Here is a 16,557-nt window from a genome sequence, read left to right as displayed (position 1 = left end):
GATTGGATTCAGTATATGACTCAGTGTAGCATACTTCTGACCAGAGAACAGAATAGAACTCTTCAAAGAGAACTGAATAAAATGTTCTTGGGGAGAACTCCAAGGGGAGTGAAGAGATCTTAAGGAAGTAACAGGATATTATCACTCAGTAGGAAGCTTCCTTTGGGATTCACATTAGAATGTCAAATTTGTAGGTTACACAACAGAAATTAAATTTTATCCCATAAGGATTCCCTGGGTTTCAAATGTGAAAGACAAAACAAAGAATGAGAACAGAAACTCTGTGAGATCTATCAATTCAAAGAGACATTCGAACAGATGCAGACCTACCTTGCAGAATCTTGACCAAGGAATAAGACCATCAGAGGTAGAGGAACCTAAACAAACAAAAAACAAAAAAAAATCAAAGTTCTCAGAAGGATATGAATAGCATTACAAAATTTTAGACTAAAAGATTTAACACATTCTCCAAAAAAGTACAATATGGAAAAGTTTTTCTTTGAAGGATCTACAAATTTGCCAAAAGGCAAAGATAATGAAATGAACCAGGTCATTATTCATCCTCTACCTCTCAGTAACTCCCAATCATGACTTAAATAACAAATGCTGCTGAATAATTCATGTACTTGACTATTTTTTAATAAGAGAAATGGATAGACAATACAGAATGGGGAAAATGATTTTAAAGAAGAAAAACTTTTAGTTCACTTTCCAATGATAATGATTTTCTTCTCCTACAATGGTTCTCATATCTTTGCTTTAAAATCTGTACAATACAGATACTATGACTACTGCCTTTAGAAAATAGGAGTAAGGTTCTCTTTATATATTTTAGAGATTTAGATCTAAATAAAAAGAGGGAAGTGGAAGAGGTTAGGTATCAATATTACTTAAATTGTCAGAATGTAATTATGTTGGTTGATTTTTCCGCTTTAATGTTTTTTAATGTTTATTACAAGGGCACACTAGGTATACTTTATACTAAAGGAAGCCTAAAAAATGATGAAGTTAATTGCAAAAGGCCCCACATTTCTGTCACTAATTATTAATGGGTCTTCTTGGCAATTTCCTGGGGAAAACTCTAATATATAGAGTGAGAAATATTATACTCTTTTACCAAGGGAGTATATATAATAACCTTTCCTGGAGATTTTTACAAAGAGGGGTAATTGCTTTTTTTTTCCCAAATGGCTGAGATGCATTAATTGTATGATTTGACATATCCAAGTGCCTTGCAATCTTAGAACTTTACAAATGTTTTTCTTTTTTTTCTTTCAAGTTGCATTTCTATCAGTTAGAAAACTACCATTTTTTTTCTTCATCATCATTATTTTTCTACTCTTCTCTGCCTGTTTTAATTACACATTATTTTCTAAGTCTCTTACAAAACTGAGAGCACAACTCAGGTAAAAATGTACTTTCAGTAGTAGCTTCATATCTTATACTCCCTTATACTCCTTAAACTTGAGCAACAGGTGTAGGAATCATCTTATTTCATGAAATGCCAAGGTCCATACCATGAAATAGCCTCATCCTAGAACATTCCATGATAATTAGCAAGAAGTGCCCATCAAAGCCATGTAAAGGAATGGGGTTAAAGGGTCTGATTCCCTCCTTAGGTGTCATCCTAGGAAATATATTTGGAATAATATCATCTGATAGGTGAAAATCTAAACCTCTACACTTTCATGAATAATGGACTTCACTGTAACATTTGACAAACTGAAAGATTTTATCATACTTGTGTTAGAATTTTAAAATCAGAAGGGGAAAGGAATCTTAGCTGTCATTGAATCCCACTTTTCATTTTACTAATGAGGTAACAAAGGCTCATAAAGTTTAAATTACTTGACCAAGATCACACAGGTAGTAATTTTCTGAGGCTGGATTTGAACCTAAATCTTCCTGACTTCCAGTAAGCTCTCTATACACTTTATCATGTTTGACAGTAAGGAATATATTTTACTTGAATTTTTCTAAAAAAAATTTTCCAGTAAATTCCATATCTGAAATTGTGATGTGTACAAAATCAAGAGAAAAATACTGATCACTCTAAAAGCATATCTTTCATAAAGAGAGGCGTGTCTATAGTAATGATAAGAATAACTCATATTTTATATTGTGCTTTAGTTTTTACTTAGTGTGCAATAGATGATACAAGTAAAATCATCTTCATTTTACAAATGAGCAAATTTGATGCCTAGAGAGATGACCTCACTTGTCTAAGATCATGTGATTAGTAAATGTTGGCCAGGATTAATTTCTTCTTATTGAAAGTTCTTTTCCTTTAGGACATACTGCCTCTTCATTTATCACAATTTAAATATCTAATAGGAAATTAACTTCTCAGGAAGGGAAAAAGGAAACAGAGAATTTTTTTTTTAAGAACCAAGAATCTTTTATAGAGTAAAAAAAAAAAAGTCCATATGTTCATACCTAGGAGTTTCTCGCCCAACATGTTCAGCTGTTCTAAATTAAGTCCTCTTTTTGTGACAGAGGAAAATTGCCAACTCAACACCTCTGAAAGTTGAGACCATTTTGCACATGGTGGGTTCAGAAAGAAGGATAAATTCTAAAGACAAAACATAAGACAAAATTCCTTAAGAACAACAGCAGAGGCATCAAAATAGGACTGGGTGCTAAAACTTATGTTTACTCATGGGCCTAAATTTTCAGATCCTTTTGTACAATGTCCTACAGCAGCACCAGAATAAAAGAACAGATTTAATGAGGCAATAGCAGGAGGAAATCTAAGTAGAGGGGGAAGCAAATAGAAAGGAAAAAAACCCAACAATGAGTATTTAAAGGTTTAACTTTTGGTCAAACTTTCTGAAAAATCAAAGTCTGTTTAGTTGATTCATATTTTGTGAGTAATAATAAAGACCACCAAGGTTTCATGAAGCAAATTGTTTCCATTTTTCTGTATAACCTCAGTGCCAAGTGTAGTACAAAGAAGGCTTTTAATAAAAGTTAAATTGAATCAAATGCAAGTGAATCTGGATTTATAAGCAAAGAAGGAAAATTGTTTCAGTTTTTCACAGTTCTTCATAATCTTTACACATTTGTCTTCATGAATTCTATGTTTTTCACTGAAGTTTTATTTGACCAATTAACATGATTTGAAGATTCCTAGAACAACAGGATCCTTTGGTTGACTTTTTATTTTAATGACTGAATAATCTCAATACCTTAGGTTCTGTTGTTAGCATGTTGTACCATAAAATGGATGCCCATCCACTGGGAAGTTGGCTTACATTGGAAATCACAACAACAGGCAGAGATGTTGTCTAAAAGAAAAAAAAAAACTTTGAGGCAATCTAATTTAGAAACATTTTGCCCTTATCCAGTCACAAAAATATTAATCAATATAGTCAGATGTACACATTTACAGATTACATATACATAAATACATATATATATATACTTAATATATACTACATATGCTTGAATGTATAAATACAAAACAATATCTATATCTATCTATCTACATACATATATATAAATAATATATATATATATATATATATATATATATACATATATGGAGAGAGAGAGAGAGGGAGAGGGAGAGGGAGAGGGAGAGGGAGAGGGAGAGGGAGAGGGAGAGGGAGAGTTTGTTTTGTGCCTCACCCCACCAAGTTTGGTCAAGAAATTTTTTATTATTTATATACAAAAGAGAAAAACAGACAGTGGCCATGCAAGTTGCTCTCACTATCATGATCTACAACTAACTGGATATTGGTCGACCAACGAAGTCATACAACTGGGTTGAGAAGGCATAGCATAAATAAGGGGTAGTACAGAGTTTAAAGATAAAAGGGGTTTGGGGAACAAGCAGTACAATGCTAGGAGAGGAATGAACAAAGTTAGGAGATAGTTGAAGGTATTGTTGGTAGGACCCAGTAAGAAAGCTATAACATTCTAAGGAAAAATATGGCAAGTTGAGTAACTACTTTCCAGTGTTCTGCCAAGGAACAGCACTCGGTCCAGTGGGAATACATTACCCCATAGTTCTTTTGAGTCAGTAATTCTAATCTATCTATCCTTAGGCCCTGCAATGATGTGAATATTCCAAAAACACAATAGCACAACAGTTAAAGGGAAGACTATTTTAAGATAATCACTTGAGTTTGCTCAACTAAGCACCGAGGAACTTTTTTATTTAAAGAAAAATCTCTAATAAATGCCAGAACACAATATAAGAAATTAAAAATATTGGGAAATAGAACTTCAATAATTCAAAGGGAAATCTAACTACCAATTATCTGAAGAGTTGGATTCACAAATAGTAATTCATGGCAGCATAGCCACAACCAAAAATTGAGCAAATATCTCAGAAAGTTATTGTAGCTAGAGGAATATCCTTGGAGGAAAAACTTGGAAATAAAAATACATGGCAGGGGAGGGGGTGTCAGGGGAACATGATTGACAATTACTTCTACTTTTGGCAAATGTTTGATAGACTTCATGCAGAGGCTGCATCACTACCTTTCCTGAGATGGGTTCCTTCATGAATGGGTGGGAAGAGAGGCCACTAAGGTTCCTTTCAATTCTCGAATTCTGGAATTCTATGAAATCTAAGACTTACCTCTAGATCAATTACCAAACCAGGTTGGCACAACTGGGTCTCGAAGCTTAGGGAATGAAGCTCTTCAGTAACAATGAGAGGGCCCTAAAAAACCAGACATTCACAGAATTACTTAAGTCTTAAAGGAATTAATTCATATACCCTATATTTTTAATAAGCTGAATTAATATTTTTTTAGATTTTTTTTTTGCAAGGCAATAGGGTCAAGTGGCTTGCTCAAGGCCACATAGCTAGGTAATTATTAAGTGTCTTAAGCCGGATTTGAACTCAAGTACTCCTGACTCCAGGGCCAGTGCTCTAGCCACTGCGCCACCTAGCCGCCCCTGAACTAATATTTCAAGACAGTTATCCATAACTAGTAGGAAAAAAATCCATGAAAAGTAACTTCATTCCACATTTTTAATCAAGTATGAAAATTGTATACTTTCCAATAATATCTCCTAGTATACTCATTAAAATATGTTTTTAAAATGATGAAATGATGACTAAACCAGGGTGGTACAGAGGAAAGGATTGTAACTCTGGAGTCAGAAGATCTGTATTCAAATACCATTCAAATACCAAATACTACCTGAGAAAGTCCTTTATCCCACCTTGGACTTTCATCTGTAAAGTTAGGGGACTGAATTATCAGGTGATTTCTGAGGTGATTTCTAGCCTTCTAAATCTGATCTTATTAAATTATTGAGAATGCTGCAAAAGTCATTATTTTTTCAAGCAAAGGATGGACTCAATGGCTACCAAGGTCCCTTCTGACTCTGATGTCATATGAAAAATGCTATCACAGGACCAGAAAAACCTGAGTGTTATGGTTTATAGAGGAAAGGAAGAACTAGGGGAAGAGGGACAGGGTTTTAATTAGCAAAGCAGATGGTACATTGAGTTTATTTCCAATAAACTTGAGTTGCTATCTTTATCAACAGAGGAATACAGACTGCAATGAACTTGAGTCACTATATTTGTCAATAGGGTAACTCAGACTGTCATAAACCCTTTGACCACCCATAAGTGCCAAGGTTGTCACCTGCACTGAAAGGTTCATAGCTATTTCTATGTGATAATTTGAGAAACAACTCTCTAAGACTGAAAGATTCATAACAATTGACAATATGTATTTCAGTTGCCAATACACATTGATAGAAGGTACTTCCTCACCAACAGTTCTCTATGAAAATGAAATTGTAGATCTAGGACCCTCTATCCCTTTATCTCCACCAAAAAACTCCCACAAAAGTTTAATGACCAACTGTTCTTTGTTCTTCAAATGAATTCAGCATTTACCTTTAAACCTTGAATCTATGTAGTGATTTGTAGTTTATAAAACATTTTTATATTTATTATCTTTATATCTATTATCTTACAACCACTCTTGCAACAACTAGGGCAATTATTATTTTATAAATGGGTAAAGTAAGTCTAGGAGAAAGGCCAAGCCCTTATTTCTACAGCTACTGAACATCAATGCCAAGATCCATCTCAAATCTCCTTACTTCTTGATTAGTACTCTTTCCAACCATCATGTGGTCTTCCATATCTATTGGAATGTCTACTGTCTTCTTACAAATGACCAGAGGGTGAATCAGGAAGTGGGGCAATAGGAAAGACTTTTTTTACTTCCATACCAGAGAGAACTGACCTCTGACTTGTGGGCAGCTGGAGCTGAACAGAACAGGCTAAAGTCAGGAGAGTCGGGAATCAAAAGGTTTTAATTTCCAAGTGAGAGCAAGTTAGTTGGGGGAAACCTGTTTTATTTTTTTTATTTTTATTTTTTTGCAAGGCAAATGGGGTTATGTGGCTTGCCCAAGGCCACACTGCTAGGTAATTATTAAGTATCTCAGACTGGATTTGAACCCAGGTACTCCTGACTCCAGGGCCAGTGCTTTATCCACTGCTCCACCTAGCCGCTCTGGGACCTGTTTTAAATGTGGGTAAATCTCAGTTCTTAGACCAATGGCTACACAGTGAGCTGTAGAACTACAATGAGGAGTAACAACAACAATGATTCATAGCAAGACTTCATGACCAGAACATGGATACAGCAGGTGATTGTCCTAGTTCAGAGCACATCTGGTGCAGGTTAAAGCAAAACAATAAAGTGATTTTGCTAGAGGATGAGATCAGTCATAAGGCGAATGCAGAAGATTGTTTTTTTTATGTCCAGCTCAAGGACAGCTTGCAAACTGGACCTTAGTTCTGGAAAAAAGAGTGTCTTCACCCTTGACAATCCAATTGCAAATCTAATCCATTCCCTTCAAACTACTTCGCATTTAGTTGTATTTATTCTCCTTGTATATTATCTGTACACACATATTTCCATATTTATTTTCTTCCCCATAAGAATATAACTTTTTTCTGAATACAGATTATTTCATCCACTTAATTTGTGTCCTCATAGACAAAGTACAATGTCTGATAAAAAGATATCGATTAATAAATGCTTATTGATTGACATAATTTCTGGATGCAAAGGAGAGAATTAAGCCTTTGCTGTACCAACTGAATGCAGATGAATCTTTGCATGTGTTTTATTTCTGCTTGTATAATAACACAACTTTTATCTCCTTAATTTTCACAAACTCCCTGAGATAAGCCCACAGCATGATGAAGTAGAAAGAACACTGGACTAAGGGGACTTGGGTTCAAGTTACATCTCTGATACTTACTAGCTGTGTGAATTTTAATTTCCTCAGATAGGAGCTGAAGATAATATTACTTCCATGAATTATCTTAAAGGTTTGTTGAGGAAAGTACTTTATAAACAGCAATTCTCTATCTAAACTGAATTATTATTACCCTGATTTATAAATGAAGAATGCAAGGAAATTGAGAGACTTATATTCCATGTGAGTTCATGGAAATTGAATTCATAGTCCTTTGTTCTTGGACTTAGTAGAATCCTGATAACCATATCCAAATATATCGAACATTCAAATCTACTATCTCTTCAGTTATAAGAGAGGCTCACACTGATATTACTTCAGTGGATAGATAATATCACTGCTATCTCCAGGATGTAACCTATGCCTTCTCCTTCTGTACAATTCTCCGTGACTTCCCATAAATTGTGAACATCCACAATGAACTAGATACCCTTTGTGATTGTTGTCATCATTCACTCTTGCTACTCAAGCAGACCAACTGTCTTTTAGATTATATTCCTGTAAAATACCTACTATATCACTTCTGCAATAAAAGTCATCCCTGTAATATCTTGAAGTCAATAATTTGATTACTTTGGGGGTTAGAATATTCCATGATTCATAGCCATATAACATTCATAGATAATAATGATGTTTAAAAAGATGGACTTTTGAGTTAGAGAGTAATTTAGGAGAAGAGAAAAAACTGTGTAATTCTCTCCTTCCTTCACTCCCCAAATTTAGCCCACTCTTATCCTCTTATTCAATTTTTAGACTAGCTCATTATGTATTTATAAGAATTGTTAAAGACATTTACTAACAGTTAAACTTAATGGAACAGATAGCAGAGAATGGTTAGTCAACATCCATGTACAATATCGGAGTCTAGAGTAGTCATTCTTTTTTTTTCCCCAAGGCAAATGTGGTTAAGTGGCTTGCCCAAGGCCACACAGCTAGGTAATTATTAAGTGTCTGAGACCGGATTTGAACCCAGGTACTCCTGACTCCAAGGCCGGTGCTTTATCCATTACGCCACCTAGCCGCCCCGAGTAGTCATTCTTTAGACATTTAATTTAACCTTTTCTGAGAAAATTTTCAGTAGTTCAATGAGTGAGCAGAGGGTGGGGTGATATATAGGCACTCTGTCCTCTACAAACAAAATCATCTAGAAGATTTTTCACTTATAGAGAATACTTGTTCCATTTGGACTTTAAGGATAGCCTCTATGATGTGGCCAATATTTTTGTCAAGTAAAGGTCTCCTTGTTTATGATTCATTTAAAACTGATCACCAGAGCATTATTGAACAAAAGTATCTTTACTATTTTTGTCTAAGAAGCAATCTTATATAATTTTCACATTAAAAGCCTGTGAGGTGAGGTCATGCTCATTTTTTAAAAACACCAACAATCAACTCAGCAGGATTTTGTGTTTTCCAAACCTTTCAGGATAAGTGTGTCACTGGATTGATAAAAAATTGTTTGTAAAAGTCAATCTCTTTCTGCCTCTTCTTCATTCAAAGGATCTTGTATGCATATATATTATTCTCATAAAGATTTTGTTGAGAGAGTAGTAAGGATGTGGGTTAGTCAACATGCATTTAGGAAATGTCTATACTGTGGATTAGGTGCTGGAAATACAAAGACAAGGAATGAAGCAATTCTTCCTTGAAGGAACCAACAACCCAAATGGGAAATAACAAGGTCATATTTAAGTGTGTATACATGTATGAATATATTATTCACGCACATATATACATCTGTAATACTGCACCTATTATCTATAACAAGGTCTCGTCATTTAATATCTATTTATATCACATTGCATATATATGTGTGTGTGTATTTGTACACACATTTATAATGAAAGAGAGAGAGCACAAATTAAATCTGGTAGTTAGGGAACAAGCAACTGGGGAGGAACATGAAAAGCTTCATGTAGGAGGTACTGCTATTTCTTATCTTGAAGGAAGAGAGGGATTCTGTGAGGCCAAGGTAATAAGGGATTGTATTAGAAGCTTGGGAAAAAGCTAATCCAATGGTATAGAGACAAGAGATGGAGTGAAAGGAGTGTTGTATAGGAGGAATAGAAGGCTAGTTTGAACAGATAGCAGAGAATGGGAGGTGGGGTCGTATATAATGATATATTATACAATGAAGCTATAAAGATCAGTGAGTCCAGGTTTGGAAGGATTTCAAAAGCTAAACAAAGTTCATATATTTTAAATTGCCTAATGGTAAGAGGGATCCTCTGGAGTTTATTAAATAGGGCAGTGATATGGTCACTTAAGGAAAATTATTTCAGCATCAATATAAATTTTGGAGATACTTGAAGAAGGAGACCAATTAGGAAACTTGAAATAATCTAGTGAAAGATAATGAAAACCTTGAACTAAAGAGCTAGTTTGGGGAAAAAAGGGTCTGATGTGAGAGATATGAAGTCAAAACACTAAGACTTGGTAAGTGATTGGAAATATAAGAGGAAGAATGAGATGATGAATATGATAGAAAAAGAAGAAATTTCTCTCACCTCATTAGTTCTGGTGCCTGCATTTTTCTGTTCTTTCAGTTGCTGTAAAACAAACAAAAAAATCTCTTAGTATATGCCATGCTAGCTTGTAGTTTTTAAATTTAAAAAAAAGTAGAAGCAGTGACAACTATACAGAAGAAAATTACAAGAAGGATAAATGATGTCATCTTTTTTTTTATATTTTTTTTCAAGGCAATGGGGTTAAGTGGCTTGCCCAAGGCCACACAGCTAGGTAATTATTAAGTGTCTGAGGTCGGATTTGAACCCAGGTACTCCTGACTCCAAGGCCAGTGCTCTATCCACTGCCACCCCAAATAATGTCATCTTGATTTAATAATGTAATGAATATAAAATAAATCCACTGCATTTTAATCTAAAGAATTATAAACTCCTTTACTATGCTTAAATCTCTTTGAGGGCAGGGACTCCACCATCTAGCACAGTTCATTGTACATGAAAAATACTTAATAAATGCTTATATAATAACAAATGACTGCATCTATTTAGCAGAGTAACATCTTGCCAAATACACAATATAGCTATGTAGGACACACACACACACACACACACACACACACACACACAGAGCTCTGTGTGTGTATGTATATCCTATATATTTATATCTATATCTAATCTATATCTATATAGTAAATGTGATAGAGAGTTTCTGTCTTTTTTCTGTCTTTTTTTTTTTTTAGGTTTTTGCAAGGCAAATGGGGTTAAGTGGCTTGCCCAAGGCTACACAGCTAGGTATTTATTAAGTGTCTGAGACTGGATCTGAACCCAGGTACTTCTGACTCCAGGGCAGGTGGAATTATATTAGAATCAATTGCTACCCCAGGATTGTGATAATCCAGAAATAAGGCAGACTTCCCAAATTTTCCTAGTCTCTTGGCCAGCCTGTCATAGGCCCCCCATTCCTTTCTCACCACCTCCCACCTGGTCCTCATTTAGTTTCAGCTATAAAATGAAGGGATTGAATTAGATGGTCTTCCTGGCTCCTTCCAATTCTGGATCCTAAGGTTGTTTGTTTTATTTTGTTTTTGTCTTATAAAAAAATCATTGAAAGGGATTTGTATTGAGGCCACATAATACTGTGCTATCTGGTACTCAATTACACGCAAACTTTCCCCCTCCACCCACAAAAACAAGCCAATTTAATTCCCCATAAGCTCCTTGAAGGCACATATAGTTCTGATTCTATTTCTTTTGGATCTTTCTTTGGTATATTCCCCAAAGCTATTTTTAACATGATTCCACTTACAAGAGACACTCAATACAGGCAGGCCTACTGACTGACTTGCACTTTAATGGTGTGACTGTGACCACAGGCAAGATGTTGCAGCTAAATTAAAAATCAGTGTTATGAGTGTTTGAATTAACTATATTTGCTTCTACCCAATTTATGCCAGTGAGTATATTATATCCCCTACCTTCATGGAGACAAGGAAAACTTAACAAATGTAATGCTGGCTTTAGTGAACATGATATTCAGTGAGTTAGTAAAAGGGTTGAAATTGAGAAGTTCCGAGAGAGAATAGAAAACTGGTAAGGGCAATCCCCTCAATAAGGGTTATGATTTGATTTAGTCTGAAGCTTCTGAAGACAGTGATTATAATTGACACGATCTATAAAGTGAATCCTATTCAAGAAATGATAGACAAAATCCAAGAGGACAGCATCACCAGACAGGAGCTCACAAGGTAGTGGAGGGTAGGGCTATATAACCTGAAACTTCAGAGGTTAGGGAAAAAAAGTAATATAGTACTCTCTAAGGATCTGTCAGATGAATGAATGAAAAGTTTTTGATGTTGTTGTTTGTTTTGGAAGAGTATCAATGACATCATGGGGTGATGCCAGGACTTGTGTGTGAAATAGATTTGAGTCATTAATCTCAGTCTCTCTTCCTAAATCATAAAAATTCTGTGGCAGGACAAAAGTCAAGATGACTGGCAATGGCCTGGGAGGCTGTGTATGAGCTTGGTAGTTTCAATGACTGACCAAGTCCTAAGTCTCCCATATGATCTGCTTCAACCACTTCTATGACCATTGGGACAAATTATTCTCACCCACTTATTCTGCCAGAAGTCTTCACATGCTTGGGGTAGATATCCCCCAAATTCAAAGAATGGTTTTAAGGCCTGTTGGTTACCATCAATGTAGTTCAGCCTTTCTCTGTCAAGATGGTTTTACCAAATGTGGCCACTGTGCATTGTTACAGCTTCTTGGAACAAGTGAAGAAGTAGACACCAATGGTGGATGAACAACCCTAAAAAGGATTGCCTAGTCCTCACACTAGAGGTGCTAGTCCTTTCTGAATACCCAATACACCTCAATGAGCAATAAAATGAATGAAAAGTAAAAGAGATAGTAAGATATGGAGGAGAGCACTAGTTAGGGGGCCAAGAAAATTACTCTTTGATCTTGATAAAAGTACCAAAAGTCTCTAAACTATGGATGATCAACCTTTTAGTTCCTCTGGACCATACTGCCCAACAAAAGTTTGTCAAGGGTTGTATACAGAATTTAATATTTATTTATTACTACAATGCAACCAATATTATCAATGAGTATTATAATAATAAAATGTAATAATATCCACCTCTATGGACTTTGAGGGCCACATTAAGCCCATGGATCATGGGTTGATCACACCTGTTCTAGACTTTCATTTTCACATAATTAAAAGGAGGGAACTGGACTTAAAATTGTTAATATCCAATTTAAAAAGGCTATGACTTTACATACAGACTTAAGACAACATGGTGTAGTAGAGAATGCACCTCTGAGTCAGACAGACTTCGGTGAGCTAAAATCCTCTCTGACATACACTGTTTGTTTGACCCTGGGCAAGTCACCTAACTTTTCAACATCCCAGATGGTTCTCTAAGACTATCAGTACAGAGAAGGTACTAATCGACATGGGTAGAGGTATTCACAAGGAGTCCTCAAGACCAATGAAATCATCAGTCTGGTTAGAAAAAAAAGAAAGCTAGAAACTTATAGAAAGATATTTTGTTGACTTAAATATTTTGATTCAACTTGAATACCATGATCATGATCAAGCAAATCTAAGCTTTTCTCTATATAATGTAATAGAATTTCACATCAGGATCCTTCCTGATACTAACATTTATTACATATAAAATTTGAATATTTTATTATGTACACATTACATACAATATTTTAAGTGCTATTGGAAACAGAAAGACACATAAGGCATGTTGCCTTTAAAGAATCTAATAACTAATAGGAAAGTGACAAGCACATGAATTTGTTCAATTTTTTTCAAACAGGTCTGACTCTACATGACTGCATTGGGATTTTCTTGGCAAAGATACTGGAATAGTTTGCCATTTTCTTCTTCAGTTCATTTTACAGAAAAGGAAACTGAAGCATATGAGATTACATGGCTTGTCCAGGGTCTCACATCTAGTAAGTGTCTTTAGGTACAACCTAAACCGAGATTTCAGAAAAGGGAAATCTTTCCTGGATTGCAGGGAAGGAGATGGCTTCTTAACTTGGGCCTTGAAATGTTGAAAGTGAATTTGACTCATCTTGTTCTGTGTCAGTAATTTTGCTGTATATGACTCCTCATGAACTGAAAGAACATATATAGCAGCTGGTGTCCTTTAGAGTCCTCTTTCCTCCCAACAGTATGAAATGATTTAGTTGTTGAAGGTGGAGGATCCTAGAGTACTTGGAATGTCCTCTTTCTGATTTAGTGAACAAGCTATACTAGGAAAATAAACCTCTTATCTATTTCCTTTTGCAAATGATATATTTTCTTTAACAAGTATACTATTTTTTCTTTGTGTGATTACCTACATTTTAACTATTAGTTTCATTTTTTCTTTAACTCTTATAACATAAATGCTGCTTACTTAATTGTGAATGATGCAGTCCCTGTTAACTGCTTGTGGAGAATGTGATACTCTCGAGTATTATAAAGTCTTTTTCTTGTTTTGTTCTGACTTGTTGACTTTAGTCAAACTGATAAGAAAATGCATGCAAGCAAAAAATGGGCATAATTTGAGGAAACACATAGGAGGAATTTCATGAAAAGGAAACAGCATAAGCCAAGTCCCCAAAGTGAGAAAAGGTCAAGGAATGTAACTTAATTTGGCTTAAACATTAAGTAAATATAGGGAAATTGTGGGCAATAAATCTTGAAAGATAAGTCAGAGCCAAGTTGTATAGTAGCTGAATACAGGGTGAAGGAATTTGAACTTTTATTTTACAGTTAAAGGGGAAGCCACTAAACACATTTAGGTTTTTTTTCCCAAGGCAAATGGGGTTAAGTGGCTTGCCCAAGGCCACACAGTTAGGTCATTATTAAGTGTCTGAGACCTTATTTGAACCCAGGTACTACTGACTCTAGGGCTGGTGCTTTATCCACTGCACTACCTAGCCACCCCTCACTAAACACATTTAAATGGGAAGTGACAAGAATAGAGAAATACCTTAGGAAGGTTATTATTACCCAGCATGTAGGATAATTTGAAGTGGTAAGATGAAAGATAAGGGGAACAATAAAGGTGCTGCTTAAATATTTTAGGTGTGAAGTAATAATAGCCTAAATTTAAATGTATGGCAGTAGTGAGAATAGAAAAGAAGGAAAATATTTGATACATTTTTAAGAAAAATTGACAATATTTGATTAGGAAAGTGAATGAGACAAAAATGGTTTGGGACTCTCAAGCTTAGATGATACTACCATTAACAACAACAAGAAAGTGGGTGAACTTTGCATATATTTTGAATTTAATTTTCTATATGTTTCTCCTTAGAAAGTAAGCTCTTTAAGGGCAAGGGGTGTTTAGTTTTTATATTGGTCATGCCAAACATAACCTCTGGGCACAAGAAATATTATTGAATTGATATGAGAAGTAGAAAGAAGAAAAGAGGACAGTGGCCTTGGAAGAATTCCTAGATAGGATGTGGGAGAAAGAGGGAAAGTGAGGGAAGGAGACAAGAGGTCAAAGAATGAGAAGAGTTAGGTACAAAGAAGATGGGGGCATATTGGAAGCATTCATGGCCATTAACACCAAATGTGGCACGTCTCATTAGGAGGTTCTGAGTGAACTTCAGGAAACATTTTTAGTAGCATATTGGAGGCAGAAGTCACACTACAAAGGACCATGGAGTGAGTAAATAATGAGAAAATCACAACACTAAGTGTAAGCCATTTTCTTATTCTTTGAACACTTGCACTTTCCTTCTATTTTTACCAAAAGTATTCTTTACCCCTTCCTTAATGTCTGAGTATGCGATGTGGCAGATTAAAGGGGGAATTAAGGGGGAAAGCCTTGCTCTCGTAGTCATTATCCGAGGAAGAAGAAAATCAATACCTTAGACGGTAGGAATATTGGATAGAGCCCTGAACTTGTGTTTGAAGGTCATTTCTTACATTTGTTAACTGTATAGCCTTGGATAAGTCACTTAAAATTTTTCTTCCTCAGGTTCTCATCTGCAAAAGGGGATAATAATAACACCTATCTCATAGGATCATGAGACTCAAATGAGAAAAGCCTTGCTCTTGAAATCATTATCTGAGGAAGAAGAAAATCAATCCATTGGCAGGAGTCAGCCAGTCTATCCACTATACTAAGCCTTATTGAGAGGTTAACAGAAAACAAATTCTGGAGTTTCTATGACCATTTTTTCCTCTCCCACATATTGATTTAAGATAAGAAAAAAGGAAAAATATGTGTGAGAATTTAAAAGTAATCTCCCCACCAGATGCCGAAATTCTGCTGCTAGGCTTCCATTAGTAGATTCCTCCATGTTCATTACTTTTGTGTGTGTCCCCAAAATATTGAATTTCCTAAACCTGTACAGAAAAAATTAGAAAGACCCATGAGGCTTAGAATTACAAAAAAAGAAACAGCAATTTAACAAAAAGTGTTCCACCTACCCCTTTACTGTATTCTTCTCATTCACATCTCTGTAAAAGAAGATAGATATCTTAAACTGGAAAATAAGCTTCACAAATTGACTTAACCAAAAGAAATTTGTGCACACATAAAAATGAGAGCTAGATCCCAAAATACTTTGCACATATCTCCTCTGTGATCTGGAGAATATTTCAGTATAAACTTACTAGGATTTCCTCAATTGCAGTCTTCAAAGATCTCTCTTTCCATAAAACAATCATTGAAGAGTTAACTAATTTTAGCCATTTGCAACCTAGAGTTTCAAGTTTGCAGGTTAAATTTTCAAGCTTTAGTTTATCATTAACAATAATGTCTCATGTCTGATAGCCTCTAGGATTTCTTGTCAGAGAATTTAATTTTTTCCTTTGTATTTGTCCTTTGTCACAGTTCAAAATTAGACTCTCTGGCAAATAAACTTGTCTTTTTTCCCCCTTAGATACCTCTCAGTTTAAAAGTTCATTTTTTTTGACAGTGTTGTTAGGAAGACAACTATTTGACTTTTCCAACTAAAATGATAAATAAGAACACAATGCTACATCATGGGGGTTAAGGACATCCCCACAATCTGGAAAATTCATGTAAAATGTTTTGTCCTTCCCTTTGTACCAGAAAAAAGTCCCATTTTATTTACAGTCCCTTATTGTAAAATTTGGGTTAAGTATTTGGTCATAGGCTAGATATGGATAAATGTTAAGTAAAAGTACTGGGGATTCTGCAAAACTCACCCAGAATTTCCATTTTACAGTAATTTCTTATGCCAGTCCATGACATATCAAAACTATGATGGTGAAAATCATAATGTGGAAGGGAATATGTTTTTAGTAATGGGAATGTGGAGTTTATTTACAGAACTGACTGTAACTAAC

The 16,557-nt window shown here is 35.1% G+C and overlaps 1 protein-coding gene across 1 annotated transcript in view; it reads right to left on the bottom strand.

Moving 5' to 3' along the window:
• Positions 1-16,557, bottom strand: part of STAT1 (signal transducer and activator of transcription 1) — a 71,426-nt gene that overhangs the window by 30,711 nt on the left and 24,158 nt on the right. The window contains exons 12-18 of the mRNA XM_074215479.1: positions 15,673-15,702; positions 15,495-15,588; positions 9,756-9,797; positions 4,589-4,672; positions 3,189-3,287; positions 2,437-2,572; positions 331-377 (exon numbers count right to left, since the gene is read on the bottom strand). Coding sequence (XP_074071580.1) covers positions 331-377; positions 2,437-2,572; positions 3,189-3,287; positions 4,589-4,672; positions 9,756-9,797; positions 15,495-15,588; positions 15,673-15,702 — 532 coding nt within the window. The remainder of the gene's footprint in view (positions 1-330; positions 378-2,436; positions 2,573-3,188; positions 3,288-4,588; positions 4,673-9,755; positions 9,798-15,494; positions 15,589-15,672; positions 15,703-16,557) is intronic.

The sequence above is a fragment of the Macrotis lagotis genome, chromosome 1 (assembly GCF_037893015.1).
Source record: "Macrotis lagotis isolate mMagLag1 chromosome 1, bilby.v1.9.chrom.fasta, whole genome shotgun sequence".
Classification (NCBI taxonomy): Eukaryota; Metazoa; Chordata; class Mammalia; order Peramelemorphia; family Peramelidae; genus Macrotis; species Macrotis lagotis.
Note: the sequence above shows the minus strand (reverse complement) of the source record. Positions and strands in the feature narration are given on the sequence as shown.